The 17,111-nt window shown below is 47.4% G+C and overlaps 1 protein-coding gene across 22 annotated transcripts in view; it reads left to right on the plus strand.

Annotated features, from left to right (window-relative positions):
- The window catches only part of DYSF (dysferlin), a 204,938-nt gene that overhangs the window by 51,525 nt on the left and 136,302 nt on the right, over positions 1–17,111 (plus strand). For all 22 annotated transcript variants that reach the window (XM_081833664.1, XM_006727994.3, XM_081833669.1 and 19 more), the window contains 6 exons: positions 1,253–1,283; positions 1,863–1,978; positions 6,611–6,737; positions 9,206–9,309; positions 16,403–16,471; positions 16,602–16,645. In XM_081833664.1, the coding sequence (XP_081689790.1) occupies positions 1,253–1,283; positions 1,863–1,978; positions 6,611–6,737; positions 9,206–9,309; positions 16,403–16,471; positions 16,602–16,645 (491 nt within the window). The remainder of the gene's footprint in view (positions 1–1,252; positions 1,284–1,862; positions 1,979–6,610; positions 6,738–9,205; positions 9,310–16,402; positions 16,472–16,601; positions 16,646–17,111) is intronic.

Genomic DNA, 17,111 nt, shown 5'->3' on the forward strand with positions numbered 1-17,111 from the left:
CCACAGAAAAAGTGGAGAAAATACTTATATTTACAAGGTTTCTAAGGCAAATTATCTGACAGAAAGGGCGGAGAGGGAAATCTCTTCCCTTATGTCCAACAGGGGGAATTCGGATTCTTGCTTCTGATTCATATTTGTCTTTACATCTGGGAAGGAAGCTTGAAATTGGTGGTTAGACGGCCCTCCTCCGAATTTTGACTTGGGCCAGTGTGACACCAGTGTTCTGTGCCCCGTGTGCAACTCGCTCCGGCTTGGGAGCGGGGTCCAGATGTGGAGTCCAGTGGGAACAGGGTGGGACACAGGAGAGATGGGGGAGCCTGCCCCCCCACCCCATTTGTCCCAGACAGTGCAGAAGTGAGGAGTGTACTGCGGAGAACCAAGGACTGACTAGGACTCAGCTCACAGGGAGGCATCAACAGGTCTCAGAAAGCAAAGGCAACTAGCAATGGAGACCTTCACGAATGGTGTTTTAAGGCAATTCTCACTGATTTTCTCATTTTCGAATCTTCAGGCATTTATCAAATGGAAAGAAGGCGTACAGACTTATTTTAACGTCCCCTTGCTGTCCAAATAAAATATGGCCTCTTCTCTGGGAAGTAGTCACAGGATAGAAAATGAAGTCCATTTTCCTGGAGAAGGCAGTTTTAAAAAGAACAGTATCGAACCTGGGTCATTCTGTAATAAATGGGGTTCTATGTCCTGAGTCTCTAATCATTGAAGCATATTCTTGGTCTGAGAACCCAGAGTTTAAGGTAAACAAGTATTTTCTTTTTTTTCTAATTATAAAAGTAATCCATGATCAAAAAACATTTTTAGAGCAGTTTTAGGTTCATAGCCAACTAGAGTGGAAAGTACAGAGTTCTCATGTCCCTCCGGCTGCCCCCATGCACAGCCTGCCCGACCATCAGTGTCCCTCTGATCTATGAATTTTTATAGAAAATTATAAAATATAGGAAAGGAAAAAATAAAAAAATAAAATAAATCTACCACCTAAATCTACCAGCCAGAGACAGCACAGTTACCATCTTGTTGTGTTTCTTTTGCTTTCTTTCCTGTGCATGGATAAACCTTACCAAACTTTGATCCACATGTATTCTGCTCTTTTTTCCATGTAATGTCAGCTAATGAACATTTCCCTATGTCCCCAAATGATCTTCAAAGCATGATTTTTGATGTGATGGCATAATGTACCATATTTTACTTAATGCTCCAAGGGCAAGAGTTTGACTTGTGTTTCTTGGTTTGGTTTCAGATGGATGTGGGTACCATCTACAGAGAGCCCCGTGAGTCACGTCCTCAACACCTTGACCATATCTTTGCATTTTGGTTCTGGAGGCTGTTGGGGACAGCCATTTGGGACAATCACCTTTTTTCCTTGGGGGTTTTAGAATTTAGAGGTAGAGTCTGATTGTGGAGATGAGAGCTGCAGGAATGAAGAGAAGGCTGGCTTCCATCTTCCAAGTAAACCAGGCCCTCAGGGAGATCAAACCTTCATGTGGGTCTTGGCTGGCCCAGTCAGGGATGGTAAATCTGGAAGGCCCCAAGCAAGGGTTGTTGGAGACGAGGTCCCCTCTGACAGGGGCGGGCCATTTTGATAACAAGTCTAGGATTTCTCCACACCTTGGCTTCTGTTCTGGTCTGGTCACTTTTTGAGAGGGAGGCACATGGCCTGGGGTCTGTCTTTGGCAGTCTCTTCTAGGTGTTTCGGTTGACATTTCTGACTTAGACCCACATGAATACTCAAAGTCTGGCCCCCATGTCCCTGTGAATAAATCTCTCACCCAAATGTTGGCCCCAGGCTCCTGGTTGCAGACTTGGGTCCTTCCAGTTCTGCCATCACTTATGGATGTTGTCTCTCTTAGGACATGCCTATCTGAGGAAGTGGTTGCTCCTCTCGGACCTTGATGATTTCTCTGCTGGGGCCAGAGGTTACCTGAAAGCAAGCCTCTGTGTGCTGGGGCCTGGAGATGAAGCGCCCGTGAGTATAGTAAAAACACAACTGTAGTTTTTCTGATTTTAAAAAACACATGGTAAGTATAAGAAATGAGGAACACGAGCAAAAGTATTAATAAAAAGTGAATCACTCATAATTCTACCACTCAGAGACAGCTGTGATTCAGATCTTGTTGCATATCCTCCCAGAAGGATGTACATGTGCATTTTTCTATTTTTTAAAAAAAATATTTATTTATTTTAGAGAGGAAGAGAGAGCACACACGAGTGGGAGGGGCAGAGGGAAGGGAGAGAGGGTCTCATGTAGACTCGGTGTGAGCATGGAACCCGATGCAGGGTTCGATCTCAAAACCCTGAGATCACGACCTGAGCCAAAACCAAGAGTCAGACTCATAACCACCTGAGCCACCCAGGCGCCCCATCTATTTTTTTTATTGCTTTTTAAAATTGAGATGTAATTGACATATAACATTATATTAGTTTCAGGCATACAACATAACGGTTCGTTATTTGTATACATTGTGAAATGATCATCACAGTAAGTCTAGTTAACATCCATCACCTTATGTAGTTTCAAACGTTTAAGATCTCTTCTCTCAGTAACTTTCAAACATGCAATAGAGTATTATTAACTTGAGTCTCCGTGCTGTGCATTACATCCTCATGACTTACTTATCTGATAACCGGAAGTTTGTACATGTTGACCCCCTTCCTCCACCTCCCTCTCCCCCACCTCTGGCAACCACCGATCTGTTGTATATTTTTATTTTTTTGCAAAAGTGAGATCATTCTCTATATTCTACTCCAACCTGAATTTTATCACCTGAGAAAATACTATTATCATCTTTACACACCAGTAAGTCAAGTTCAAGTTGGAGATGGGAAGAATGAGAAAGGCGTGCAGACCTGGGGAGGTATCAGCGTCTTTGTATGTTTGGCAAGAAGAGAGAAGGTTGGGAATAGCCGTGGGAGAGGAATGAAGGGTTAATTCCAGGTAAGCGGAAGGATTTCTGAGCAGACACAAGAGCGCCTACTCTGGGTTGGCAGCTTTGTGGTAGAGTCTCATTATACTCAGTGGCCTGGAAGCAGACTGGTGGATGGCAGAGGCGTTGGGCATGGGGAGGGCAGGACTAGCGGAAGCACAGGGCTGAGGTAGCCTGGGCATCGGGACATGGCTGGTGGTGCTGGGTGGGGAGGGTGCGAGAGTGCAAGGCTTAGAGCTGGTGAAGGGGATGGAGAATAGGGAACGCACATTTATTGAGCTCCTGCTGTGTGCCAGGCTGTGTTGGGAGCCCCACTCTGTGTGAGTGGGAGGTTGGAGGAGGCAGATAGATTGCAAGCTGTCTTTGGAGAAGGGTTTCAGTGGTCAAGGTTTTGCTAGAGGAATGGTTCTGAGTGGCTGGAGGTTCCAGATGTGGCCATGCCTCTAGCAGCTGAAGGGGAGGGGAGATTAAGGAGCTGCTGGTGGAGGAAGGGAACCGTGTTGGCGAATGACCACATGGATGTTGATTATCTTATGGGAGAATTGGAAATCAAATAGGCAAGTGGTGAGGCAGGTGCTGAAGTCATGAAGGAAAGGTGAGCACGTGTCCTTGGCTTGGTGGATGGTATCAGTGAGAACCAGGGGAGAGAGTGGCACATATGGGTGATGGGGACTTCCAGATAAAAGACATGGTGGAGTGATGGTGGGTACAGGTGCAAATTGTGGCCTTCTCTTCCCAGCCTGGGATGGCCAGGAGGAGAGGGAGAAGCAAAAGTAGGGAAACTGGGGAAAAGAGCGGTGGGAGGTGGAGGGCAAGTTCTATGATGGTGTCAGGAATAGGAGTTGGCTGATGACAAGGGCTCAGGAAGCCACAGTGGAGAGGGTTAGGGGATGGAGAGCCCAGGGTTCTGTGTTATGCAGTGGGCTGATGGAGCTCCAGTGGACAAGCCACACCCAAAGGCACCTGTCCCTCTCTCTCATCCCGTGTAGTCCTGTCCTGTCCTTCTGTAGCATGTCTTTCCAGACATGGCGCCATCTTGCTCCTTCTCATGGCATCTCTGGGTCTATTACCCTTTTCTAAAACATTTCTTCCTCTTCTTTCTCTTAATTGGAACATTGCTTTTTCCTGATGAAGCCACTTCTTTTGAAACCAACTGAGACAGAAGCCCCTACTTTCTTCCCCGACTCCCCGTGGGTTCTGGAATGGGAGGAGCAGTTTCCCACTGCAGGTTTCCCACTGCAGCCTCCCGGCCATCAGCTCTTCCCAACTTCAGCGCTGCCTCCTTTAAAGGCTGCTTTGCTGGTTGTTTCTCCCTCTTCTGGGCTGTTGTTACCTACCCCTGCCTCAGGCGGAGCTGGTCCAGGGGCATCCCTGCTTGCAGATTCTGATCTTTGCCATTGTCTTGAGATGTGACACATCAGCCACTGACATCTGATTTCATTTCTTTTGAGACCCTGAGCTCAGAAATCCCTCTTTCTACCACTCTCTGCCTTTTTCCTCCCTACCCCCTGCTGAATGACAGTCCTTCCTCCCTGGCGTTACAGGCCCCCCTCCCACACCCCGTTGGTTTTCCCAATCCAGTAGTGCCTTCCTGCCATGCTCTCCCCTCCTCCAGCCTAGACCCCATCCTCCATCACAGCTCTCACCATGTGCTTACTGGTTCCATAGCAGGCGTCTCCTGCCACACCTCATGACCTCACCACCCCCCGCTGTCTACACTACTTCTTGGTCAGTTTCGGAGGCAGAAGTCACCTGGAGGTGCTGGCTAGATGAACATGGGTGCTATCAACCTCTTCTTTTACTTGGGTGTGGTTTACTCCTTTTCCCATTTGCCACAGTGGCTGTTTCCAGACTTTGCTGTCTTTCCTAAGCCTCAACCTCCACCTCCTGAGAGAGGCAGAGCTGCACAATGGTGAACGATGTGAGCTCCTGAAGCTCCTTTGGTCCTCATTCCTGACTTCATCTGTCTTCCCTCCCTTCCCCATCTTCCTGCCTCCTTTGCCTTGTGCTCCAGTCCTCCGCCATCTTGTTCTCCCTGCTCTTCCTGGTGTCTTCTCTTCTGCCCTTCGATCTGTACCAGGCTCAAGATTTCCCTACCTTCAAATACCCTCACCCACTTCACTCATTTCTCCCCACCCATCTTCTCCAAGCTGCTTGCAGCTTGCTTCCAGGCATGACCAGCTTCATCAGGGAGCACACTGGGTTGCCCTTCTCTACTCCTCTACTGGCTGCTCATTCCTCCTCCTCTTCACGAGGATTCCTTCCACCCTCCTTCCCTGAAACCATGTGCTGGAGGATCATCATTGCCAACTTCCAGGGGCTCTTCTCTCCTCTCAATCCTCTCTGTTCCTCCACAGCCTTTGATTCCAGAGCCCATGGCTTATTTCAAACTCTCTTCTCCCTTAGCATTGGTGAGTCTCCTGATTCTTTCTTTTTTTTTAAAAAAATATGGATCCTTCAAATTCAGTGGCTCAATAAAATTCCCTTGTTTGCCTCTGTGTTGCGTCCTTGACCCTCACTTTCGAGGAGCCCATCTCTGTCCACCTGAGACTCCTAAATTGCTCATCTCCAGCTTGGATTGTCAGGGCTCCAGATACTCAGTTTCAGTTGCTTTGTAATAAAGCCACATTAACATATCCCTTAGGCCCTTCTAACTTAACATATGAAAACCTAGGATCATCCGCTGCCCACTCCTCACAGCTGCTCCCATCTTGTGGCAGGTGACATCTTAGGAAATGACACTGTCATCTGCTCAGTCTCCCGAGCAAGAGGCCTAATTTCATTCCTCATCCTTCAGTCCCACATCTGTCAGTCCACTGACTGACCAGGTTGGTCAGTCTTGTTGGCATGACCACCTCAGAGCATGCTTCTCGCTCCCATCCCAAGATCAGAGCCTGAGGTCGCGCTCCCCTCACATCTCCCCTGGGCCCCTGTGTGAATTAAGATATAGGTTCAGCTGCTATAACAAAGATGCCCTGAATAATAAGCGTTAAGGAGGATAGAAGTATGTTTCTCTCCCTCATAAATCCCTGGGGAGGCAGTCCAGAGCCCACACGGTGCTCCCACAATGACCAGAGACCTAGGCTCCTGGTCTTCGCCCCTCTGTCTTCATCATGCGGCTTCCATCTCATGGTTCAAGATGGTTGTTGCCGTAACTACCTTCGGGTCTGTATTCCAGTCAGTGGAATGGCAGAATAGGAGCTTGCTTAAAGGTGGGCTTTCGCTGTGAGACGGTGAGCTCTGTGGGGGCAGGACGTCTGTCTACCTTGTTCACTGCTGCATCCCTCCCCCTTCAGCACAACCCAGTCGTCACTCACTGACACTGAATACTTGTTGAGTGAATGAACACATGTTATTGAAGACATGTCACTTCTGCACTCTTGTTAATGGGGGGAGCAGGGAGGAGATCAGGATTCTTGAATGCCCACCATATGCATTTGTACATTATTGAAGTTGATTTGCCCAGCAGTCTGCAAGGTTGGTGTTACTCATTCTACTGTCCAGGTCAGGAAGCAGAGTCTCAGGGAGAGGAACCTGCCTGAGGTCACATGTTAGTAAGCAGCAGGGCGAGATCTACCTTTCTTCAAAATGCACCATTTAAGGGGTGTTGGTTGAAGAAGAGAAGATATTGTGCTAACAAACTCTTTAAGGCATCATATTTGGTTGCATTGTAGCTGGAGAGAAAGGACCCCTCTGAAGACAAGGAGGACATTGAAAACAATCTGCTCAGGCCAACTGGAGTGGCACTTCGGGGAGCCCACTTCTGCCTGAAGGTCTTCAGAGCTGAGGACCTACCGCAGAGTGAGTCTGGTGTCCTCCCTGGGTTGGAGGCCCAAGATTGAGCTTGGGAGCGGGGCCCCTGGGCTGGGGAAGAAGTCACTAGATGGTGGAAGGGCTCAGTGTCTCCACAGATGAAAAACATCCATCCGCTTGGTGAGCCATCATGCCAGTTTGCCTGGGACTGTCCCGGTTTCAGCACCACAAGCACCCCCATCCTGGGAGACCCCTCCGTCCCTGACCAACTGGGGCAGTGGGTCACTCTTGCTGTGGCTATGTCCTCATTTTCCCAAGAGAGACAGGGTGGCCCCTGCCTGGTTTCTCCCAGTGACTGGCCCTGCACTGGCCCCATCCTGTGGGTTCAGTAAATGCTGGGGGAATTATGCTGAATATTTTAGGGCCGTGGGTCTCAATCCAGTCTGCACGTTAGAACCACCTGGGGACCTTTAAAGGTGTACAGATGCTGGGGCCCCTCCCCCAGTGTTTCACATTTGACTGGGTTTGGAGTAGGGCTCATACACGTTTTTAAAGGCTGAGCCCCTGTTTTGAAGCATGTATCAGCTTAATCAAGTGTTTCTGTTCATAGCAGAGTAAGTGAGAGCGTTTGCAACTTACGTCCCTGTTTATAAGTTTTGCATAAGGCTAATTATTTGAGGTTTTGCTCACCCCTTTGACTAATGACTCAAAAGAAATACCTTCCTTCTGTACAAGCGTAATTGTACCCAAATCATGGCGGAAAACTCTTGAGAAAGTAATGGTTATTAAATGCACATTAAAATACATGCTTAATAACATTCTTCATTTATTGGTTGAAACTATGCAGAAGGGAGGCTGGTGAGCTCCCACAGGGGGCTGGGGAAATAGAAATGTTTGCTTTGTTCAAGGTGAATGTGCTTGATATTTAATTCTGTACAATCTTGTTTAAATATAAATGAAATAGGTGGGTAAATAGGACATAAATATTTGCTAATTGTTGTTATCTTTGTATTTATGTAGACAGCAGCTGGTATATAACCTGTAACTGTTCCCTCCTCTCATTCATATACACATAGATATCTATACATGCCATGAATACACATATGCACATATCCATCTATCTGTATATACATTTATACATAATATGACTAATTCAGTAAGATATTCATTTGGAGCAGCATAGACAAAAATTCTTTTTTTTAAAAAAGATTTTATTTATTCATTTGACAGAGAGAGAGAGCATAAGCAGGGGGACTGGGAGAGGGAGAAGCAGGCTCCCTGCTGGACAGGAAGCCCAGTGCAGGGCTGGATCCCAGGACTCTGGGATCATGACCTGAGCCAAAGGCAGATGTTTAACTGAGTCATCCAGCTGCCCCTAAAAATTAAAACAAAACAAAACAAAACAAAACAAGTGGAGGGGGGTGGGAGGGATGGGGTGGCTGGGTGATGGACATTGGGGAGGGTATGTACTATGGTGAGCACTGTGAATTGTGTAAGACTGATGAATCACAGACCTGGGTCCCTGAAACAAATAATACATTATATGTTAATAAAAAAATTAAAAAAATTTTTTTCTCAGGGCACCTGGCTGGCTTAGTCAGTAGAGCATGTGACTCTTGATCTTAGGGTTGTGAGTTCGAGTCCCATGTTGGGTGTGGAGATTGCTTAAAAATAGAATATTTAAAAATATATATATATACTTTTTCCTCAAAGTTTCTCATTTTATTTTTGACTTATCTTGGGATTTTAATGAATGTACTAACTGTAACTGGCATCCTACATATATATATATATTATTTTTTTTTTAATTTTTTTAAGTAAGCTCTATGAGTCATGTGCCCTACTGACTGAGCCAGCCAGGTGTCCCCAAACCTATATATTTTACATTTATGTAAAATGCCACCTTAAATGCAACACAAAAGAACTGTAAAATCATATTTAAAAGCCAAATCAAAATTTATATCATAATATTTTTTACTCTAATATTGTACATCTGGGATATATTGGACTATTGGTTTTTTTCCCTAGATTTCCAAATATCTAATCCTAATATATATATTTTTTGTAGAAAAAAAATAAAAAAAAAACAACAAAACCCCAAACAAACCAGAATTGACTTATTGGTTCACATCAGGTCAATCACTGTGCTAATGGACATAAAGGAAATGTCAAATAGGCATCAGTAATGGGATATTATTATAACACCTTCCAGTTCTTTTCTGGATTGTTAACTGCCCTTAGTGATGTAGATTGCTAATCAAATCCATCAATCCATCAGTCATCTGGTGGATCTGTTCGGAAACCCATTGAGAGCAGGGGTCAGTGAACAAAGCTGTTTGGGCAGGGTAAAGGAGCAGGGCATGCCCTCAGGGGCTCTGTTCTGGGAGTCCCCAGGCTGAGGGGATGCCACAACGTCTCTCTCAGGGAGTCCTAAGACTCTCTGGAGACAGGTAGGTGGAAAGTGAGGTTTTGGAGGTTGGACAGCAGGCAAGCACTGACCAGTGTGTTCTCCCTAGTGGATGATGCCGTGATGGACAATGTGAAGCAGATCTTTGGCTTTGACAGTAACAAGAAGAACTTGGTGGATCCCTTCATGGAAGTCAGCTTTGCGGGGAAAATGGTAAGGAGTAAGGAAGCAGGAGGATTCTCTCGGGAGGGTGACTGCTGGGTGTCCCCGTGGATGGGTGCTGAGCGGAGTAAAGGACAATGTGAGGCGCACACAGGCAGCCCTTGGTGCGGCCTATCAGAAGGTGCACCTGGGGTGGGGCCTGATTGGGGGACGCATGGTGAGACACTCACCCAGGCCTGGCTCTTCGGATGTGCTTGGGGTATCTGGGACAGACACATAGGTGAGAGACACAGGGAGGACAGACAGTGGATAGAAAGAAGAGTGTTTGGGGGAAAATTAAGCACTAGCGTGAAAACCAGATGTGAAGGCATAAAGATAGGGAAACTTAAAAAAAGCGATAGAAACATAATGATTATTTTTAAAAAGTTGTGGCAGGAATTGAGTGGAGAAAATCCACTCCGTGGGAGCCCTGGGGATGACTCATACCTCTCTTCCTTGCAGCCCGCCTTTCTGCCCAGAGGGAGGGCTGTTGCTGTGGCTTCTGTGGGCCCCCTCCCTCCAGCCCCCCAGGCAGGCAGGCCCTCCCCAGCCTCCTCTGCCTGCCCAACAGGCTCTCCTTGGCTTCAGGCTTCAGCCTTACCTCTCCGCAGAGGACTCCCACAGCTGTTTCACTCCGAACCCCCTTCAGCCCCAGACCTCCCCCCGCCTCCGCACATCTCTGTCTGCTGTCCTTTGGGTCCTGTAGAAGACTCATCTGCCCCACCTGCCCCACCTGCCCCACTTCCAGGAGCCTCCATCCTAACCAGGTGCCACAGTCAAAGGCAGAAAACGTGGGCCTGCCTCGATTCTTCCCACTCTTTTGACCTCCTTACATCAAACATGCCACCCCTGCTTTTGATTTCAAACATGTCTCAAGGCCTCCCCTCCCCTTCGCCCACTGTCATCTCTTCCCAAGACCACACAGCAGCCTTGGGTTCATTCTCTTCTCTGGGTTGTCCCCATAAAAGGCCCCAGAATAATTAGCCTAAAACAACTCTGTACAATGAAGTTCAAACCGCATAATCCGGCCGAAGTCAGCTCTTACAGAATTTGTGCGAGTGAGAAAATGGCGCCCCCTGCCGGGAACACGCAGCTCTGCAGCCCCGGCTTGGAGCGCTGGGTTGGGCGGGGTTTCAGCCGCGGGGGCTCCCTCCCCGCACCCCTGTGTGCGTACAAACTGCACAGCTCACAGGGCGGCCTTGTGTCCTCTCGTCTGCCCTGCCTCTTCTTTCCCTTCGCGGTCACCCCTCCGGCCTTTGCCCGTGCCTGTGCCCTTCCTGCCCCCTCCCCGAAAAGTCCAGCATCTTTCGGCGTCCGGCTTGCCTACCCCCGCGGGTCTGAGGCACTAGTGCAGTTCTCGGCGCTCCACCGTGCCCTAGGCCCTCTTTTAGCCGGTTTTCCATTCCATTCCGGTACTTGTTAGCATCTGTTTCTCCGACTTGTGGGCAAGAACCCCGTCTTAGTTAGTCCATAACCTCAAAGCAGAGACTGTGGTGGAAATGGTGGGAAAATGACAGATCAGGTGGGCGCAGACTGCCTCCCGCTCTTCCCGCCGCTCCCAGAACCGCCCCGGGGGGTGCCTCTGAGATGTGTCTGACCGCAGGGAGTTGCCAAAGGTGGGATCAGGGCCCTCTGAGGTTGTGCCAACCTTGCGGAGAGTGCCACCTGCCACAGAACCAGGGCTGGGAGAGTTGAGTCAGATGGCTTGGAGGTTGACAGGAAAATTGGAACTGGTCAGGGCAGAAGGGCTGAGAATCTGAGCTGGGTGGCTGGAGGGTGGGCGCCCCAGGCCGGCTCCCCCTTCGCTCCCCCACAGGTGTTACAGGACAATTGGAGAGAAGTTTTAAAAATTTGCAATAAACACTAAAAGCTGAGGGTGTGATGGAGGTGGTGTGGGTTCCCATTCATATAGCACTTTGCAGTTTTCCTTTCACTTAATCTTTTCTTAGATTCATTTTGAAAAGGAGGGGCGTCTACCAGCCCATCCCACCAACAGAGGCAGGCCCTGAGGTGGGGGTGGGGTGGGGTGGGGGAGAGCGGGGTGTCCTCTCTGATGCCCAGACTCACTCCCCACCTTTTGTTTTTTTTGCTTCTTTTATTACTGATGAACATGTTTACTAATCCATTTTGAAAATTACAGAAAAATGTAAATAAAATTACCCATAATGCATCATACCAAGTTTGTTTTTTGGTGCCATTCTTTCCAGTTTTCCCCCTATGTATAGATAATAGACATTTTTTATGACTCTTCATTTTGAATATTTTAAAATATCAAGAAAAGTTAGAGGAGTTTTTCAATGAACACCCCACCTACTGGAATGACCTCCACTTAGATGAAGTGCAACTGCTAACGTTTTATTGCATTTACTTTCTATATATAGATACTTTTTTTTTCCTGCCTGAATCATTTGAAACCTAGTTGCAGACTTTATTCCTAAAGGCTTCAGCACAGATCCCAAGAAGAAGAAAATTCTTTGTAACTACAGTAACATTATCACATCTATGAGCTTAACAGTCATTCCCTAATGTTAGCAGATTCTGGCTCATATAAATTTTCTCTGATTATCCCCAAAATGTCCTTTGGAGATGGCTTAATTTTGTGCTGATCTAAGACCCAACTAGAATTCATGCTGTGCATTTGGTCCTTATGCCTCTTTAGTCTCTTCTGTTAACAGCCCCTCCTGACCTTCCCCACCCACCCCAACAATTGTTCTCACCCCTTGACTTTTGAAGAGCCCAGACCATTTGTCCACGTTCTGGATTTGTTGGATTGTTTCCTTCTGGTGTTGTTTACCTTGCTTCTCTGGCCCCCGCATTTCCTATAAACTGGAAATTAGTTCTCGAGATTAGATTCCCTTCAGATTCAGTATTTCAGCAAGAATGTGTCATAGGTGATGTTGTGTGCGCCATATTGCATCACAACAGGAAACAGAGTGAGATTGTCCATCACTGGTGATGACTATCTGATCATTTGCTTAAGATGGTGTCTCCAGATCTCTCTCTTGTCAAACTACATGCTCCCTTTTGTACTTTGCAAGTCATCTGTGGGCGATATCTTGGCACTGTGTGTATATCCTGTTATATACACTGTGTGTATATCAGCAACTTCTTACCTAATGATCTATGCAGCCATTGACCTCCTTGCCTGAATAAGTCATTTACTTGGGGTTGCAAAGTGGTGATTTTCTCATTATCATTCCTTCTGTCTTCATAAGTTGGTGTTTTTCTGGAAAGAAGAGCTTTCCTCTCCCTTAGTGCCTTTGACTATTACTATGGAACTCAATACTTTTTATTAATTCCGTGTGTTAAAAATCAGTCATTACTGTGTTGGATGTATGAACTGTCCTGACATTGGCCATTGGGAGCCCCTTCAAGCTGGCTCCTCCCTCCCAAGCCTAACGCAGGGTCTCAGTGAAAATGTATGTGGTAGAGGTAACTTGGTACTTAAACTCTCTCACATTGAGGTGTAAATGCTCACTGTGGGTCCTCACCCAAGTGCAGGTCCTCACCCACATGTGAGGTCCTTACCCAAGCGCAGTGTTAGTTTGGGCTTGGGCTTGGGGTCTGGTGCCCCGTATCTAGCCTCAGGAGGGATTGTAACAGAAGGAATGAAGGCAAGAAGGATGTGGGAAGGTGTGGCTGGACAGGCTTATGGGACACTTCTTCCAAAGATTGGGATTAATTTCCCAATTTGACAGGTAGGGAAAGTCATGTCTCAAGATTGTTTTCATTTTTTGTTTCACATTCCCCAAAATGGTAGGGTGCTTTGATGGTGGGGAGAACCAACACGGACCTGCCTTCAAATTTAATGGCTTTTCTGGAAGCCGAGTCTCAGAGCTCCAGCGCTCCTGGCTGCTCCTGGGTCCTTGAAGGCACCTTGATCTCCCAAGGTCTTCTGTTCTGAGATGCCCTTGGCTGGCCCCAGGGGTTTTTCTAGGTAGGTCAAAATGTCTGTGGGAGGTGATGGAGTTAGGGGGCCTGGCCAAAGCAAAGGACTATATAAAGCTGATTGGTGACTGGGCTTCTGCAAGAAGCTACACCCCCCTACTTTCCCTTCTGAAAGCTTCAGCCTGTTGGACTTCCCTGATGGTCCCCGGATCTTTGTGTCACCCTCTCTCTCCTCCAGCTACCCTTACTGCCTGTCTCATTCTGCCTGTCCCTCTCCCTCAGCCTGCCCGCGTGTCACTTTTTCTCATTATAACCTAATCTGGAGTCCTGGGGTTTTGTCCTCTGTGTTCCCATCCACACTAGCCTCGCCCTCATTGCACTTCCTCCCATGGACACTTGGTGGCACTATTATCCAAGATGTGAACCATACCTGATTAAACACACACCCACCCACCCACCTTGGTGAGAAGGAAAGGAGAGGTACTTGGGGAGCAGGGTGAGAGACTTTGAAACAACTTTCTTTCTGAATGCAAGAAGGAAACCTATTAATTATAAAAAAATAGAAAAAAAGAGAAAATCAAGGAAAATAAAAAAAAACTAACCATATTTCTGTACCCCACATCACTCTGGAGATAACCACTGTTAACATTTGTGTATATTTCTTAGTAGTATATTTTTCTCTCTACTGCTTTCATTCCCAACCGTCCCTTCTCCCCTACTGGAAAAAAAATTAGATTCAGATTAAGTTGGTTTTCATTATTCGTGGATTCCATATTTGCAAATTCACCTACTCGCTAAAATTTATTTGTAATCCTAAAATTAATGCCCATGGGGCTTTCATGATGATTTGCAGACTGTGCGGAATGATTGACACGTTGCCACTGAGTTGGAACAGCGTGAGTCTGCCTTTTTGTTCCAGTTGTCATCCTGTAAAGAAACGTCCTTTTCTTGGTCTACCTGGTGTCATGTTCGTCACATTTTGGTGCTTTTTATGTGATATTGCTGTTCAAAATGCCCCCCTAGAGTGTGCCAAAGGGCTGTCTGGTGTTTCTATGTGCAAAAAGGCTGGGATGTGCCTTAGGAGAAGATATGTTAGATAAGCTTCATTCAGGCATGAGTTATAGTGCTGCTAACCGAGAGTTCAGTGTTAATGAATCAACAGTATATATTAAATAAGATATCCTTGAATAGAAACACACATGACACAAGGTTATGTATTGATTAGTTGATGAAAATGTTGTGACAGAGGCTGGTAGGAACCTAAACCTGAAATCCCCCCAGAGCAATGGTTTAATATTCAGGAATTCAGTGTTCTTGGTGATTTATAGAATGTGTAACTACCATCAAGAATCAACTGTACCTCTTCAGTTTGGTAAACCGTTTTTATAGGCCCATATTTTCATAGGTTATTGAGCAGCCTTTGAAATAAATTTTTGAGGTACAGCATGATGACTTGACTTACAGATTGCAAAGTAATTATAAGTTTAGTTAACATTCATCATCTCATATAGATAAAAAAAGGAAGAAAAATGTTTTTTCCTTGTGATGAGAACTCCTAGGAGCTACTGTCTTAACAGCTTCCAAATATACCATACATACTCTATCATATAGTCATCATGTGTACATTACATCCCCAGGACTTCAATTAATAATATAACTTGGAAACTGTTTCCTATCCTAGAGCAGTCCTCATTCTTTTTAGAGCTGCATTGTGTGGCTGGACCATCATTTATTCAATCTGTCCTCCATTGGTGGACACGTGGGTTGTTCCATATCCTTGATAGTTCAAGCCACGCTGCAGTGAATAACCTTGTTACATGTCATTCTGCACAGATGAGAGTATTTCTGTAGGATAAACGTCTAGAGGTGGAACTGGTGGGTCAAAGGGTTTTTGCATTTGCAATTTGGAGAGATAGTGGCCAGTTGCCGTCTGGAGGGTCGAGCTATTTTTTTCTCCCACCAGCAAAATATGAGCATGCAGTTTCGCCCTAGTCTTGCCAGCAGAGGGCTGTCAGATTTTAGAGAATTTTATGAATCTGATGGGTGAGAAATGGTATCTTCGTTTTATTTGTGTTTCTTTTCTTATGAGGGAGGTTGAGCATCTTTTTATGTGCCTTCAACCCTTTGAATTTTCATTCACTCTCTGCCCATTGTCCCTCTCTTCTGTCCTTACTCCTTTCTTTGCTGGCACAAGGAGCAAATCCTGGCATCCTTCCTTGCCCCCAGCCTTTGCCTGGGCTCTTCTCACAGGGAGGTGAAGGGTGGGGACAGGGGCTGGCATTGGGTGGACCAGGGATGGAGACAAAGTCCTGGCCCCCCATGGAGGCTGCAACCTCATTTGATGGAGTAACTGAAGCCCCTGATCAGATGCTCATTAAATGAGATAATGCACATAAATGCTGAGCACAATGCAGGACTCATAGTACATGCTCTGAAAAAGGCTGCAGGACGTGCAAACCTACCATGTATGAATCTGAAATAGAGTCTTTACCTGCTGTTCCTGTGGTACACGATGCCCTGGAGCTGGCTAAGGGGCATGGTTCCAAGCATAGGTAGGGCACACAAGCCACTGGTTTAGATCTAGCTTCCACCTCTGCTGGGTTTCTTGATTGTGGAAAGCCCAGCCTTAAGAGCAGGGCTGATCTGAGGCAGACTGTGGTTTATGGGGTTTGTATATTCACTGAATTCTCCTCTCATTCTCAGATGCTGGTGGCTGGCCCCCAAGCCCTGGCCCTCCCGCTACCATTTCCCTTTCTCCTCCCCCCACCTCTAATCTCCTAGGGCTCACAGTCTTCCAAAGGGGCAGGTGGTCTGGGCTGACTGGTAGAGGTTAGTGCCTCAGGCTGTAGGTCCCCTGGGAAAGCCAGTCTGGACTCAGGGCCCCCACACTAAAGTCATGTCCATATGGGAGGTGAGGGGGGAGGATTTCCAGCCAGAGGTAGGAGATAAGCGTAGAAGGGCTGTGGAATTCAGGCAGTCTATCTCCCCCCCCACCCCCACTCCCTTGCTACCCCACCCCATACCCTCCAGCTCTGGGTCTGATTTACCATTGACCTTTGTCTCTGCAATCCCCTGTGTCTGAGCCTTCAAGGCCCCCAGGCTCTTCTGCCCAGCCTGAAGGGTGGCCAACATGGCAGAGAACAGCCTCCAGCTGGTGAGGTGGTCCCCAAGGGAGTCCATAGTCCCCTCCTGTCCACCTGTCCCTTGTGTCTTCTAGCTCTGCAGCAAGATCCTGGAGAAGACAGCCAACCCTCAGTGGAACCAGAGCATCACGCTGCCTGCCATGGTGAGCCTTGCCCCCTCGGGCCCATTCCAGGAGGCCCTGGGCTCCTGGCCTCCCCAGCATCCTGCCCATTTCCTGGGCTTCCCCTTCTTTGAAAAGACCCTACCCCAACATGTCTCTCTTCCCTCTTCAGTTTCCCTCCATGTGTGAAAAAATGAGGATTCGCATCATGGACTGGTGAGTGCTGAGTCTCGGAGTCTTTGGAGACGGCTATCTTCAGGGGTCACTGGGTTCTTCAGTTATCCTCAGTTCAGAGCATGTAGTGGGAGAGTCTGTTTCAGGTGAGGGAGTATCCTCTGCTGGGAGGCCAGAGAAGGAGAGGGCGTGGGCCATTCTTGGGAAGCTTACTCACAGCCCTGCTCCAAGGCACAGGAGGGCCTCCAGCTGGGTACCTGAGATACCTTAGGGTGGGGGGTGCCAGGAAGGCTTCCTGGAGGAGGTGGGGTTTTGATAAGTCCAGGGTGAGGCCACTCCAGTGAGGAGAGGATCATAAGCAAAGGCAAAGAAGCTGGAAGGAGTAGAGCTTCTGGGAGAATGGGCTGTGACCCCCCCACACCGCCCGCCCCTTGTGTTGCTAGCATGAAATGGTGTGGGACCACTGCAGGCTTGGAACAGGTGAGGGCAAGAGCCACATGGACATCTT

Source organism: Leptonychotes weddellii, chromosome 10 (genome assembly GCF_054177405.1).
Source record: "Leptonychotes weddellii isolate Sample4059 chromosome 10, ASM5417740v2, whole genome shotgun sequence".
NCBI classification, from domain to species: Eukaryota; Metazoa; Chordata; class Mammalia; order Carnivora; family Phocidae; genus Leptonychotes; species Leptonychotes weddellii.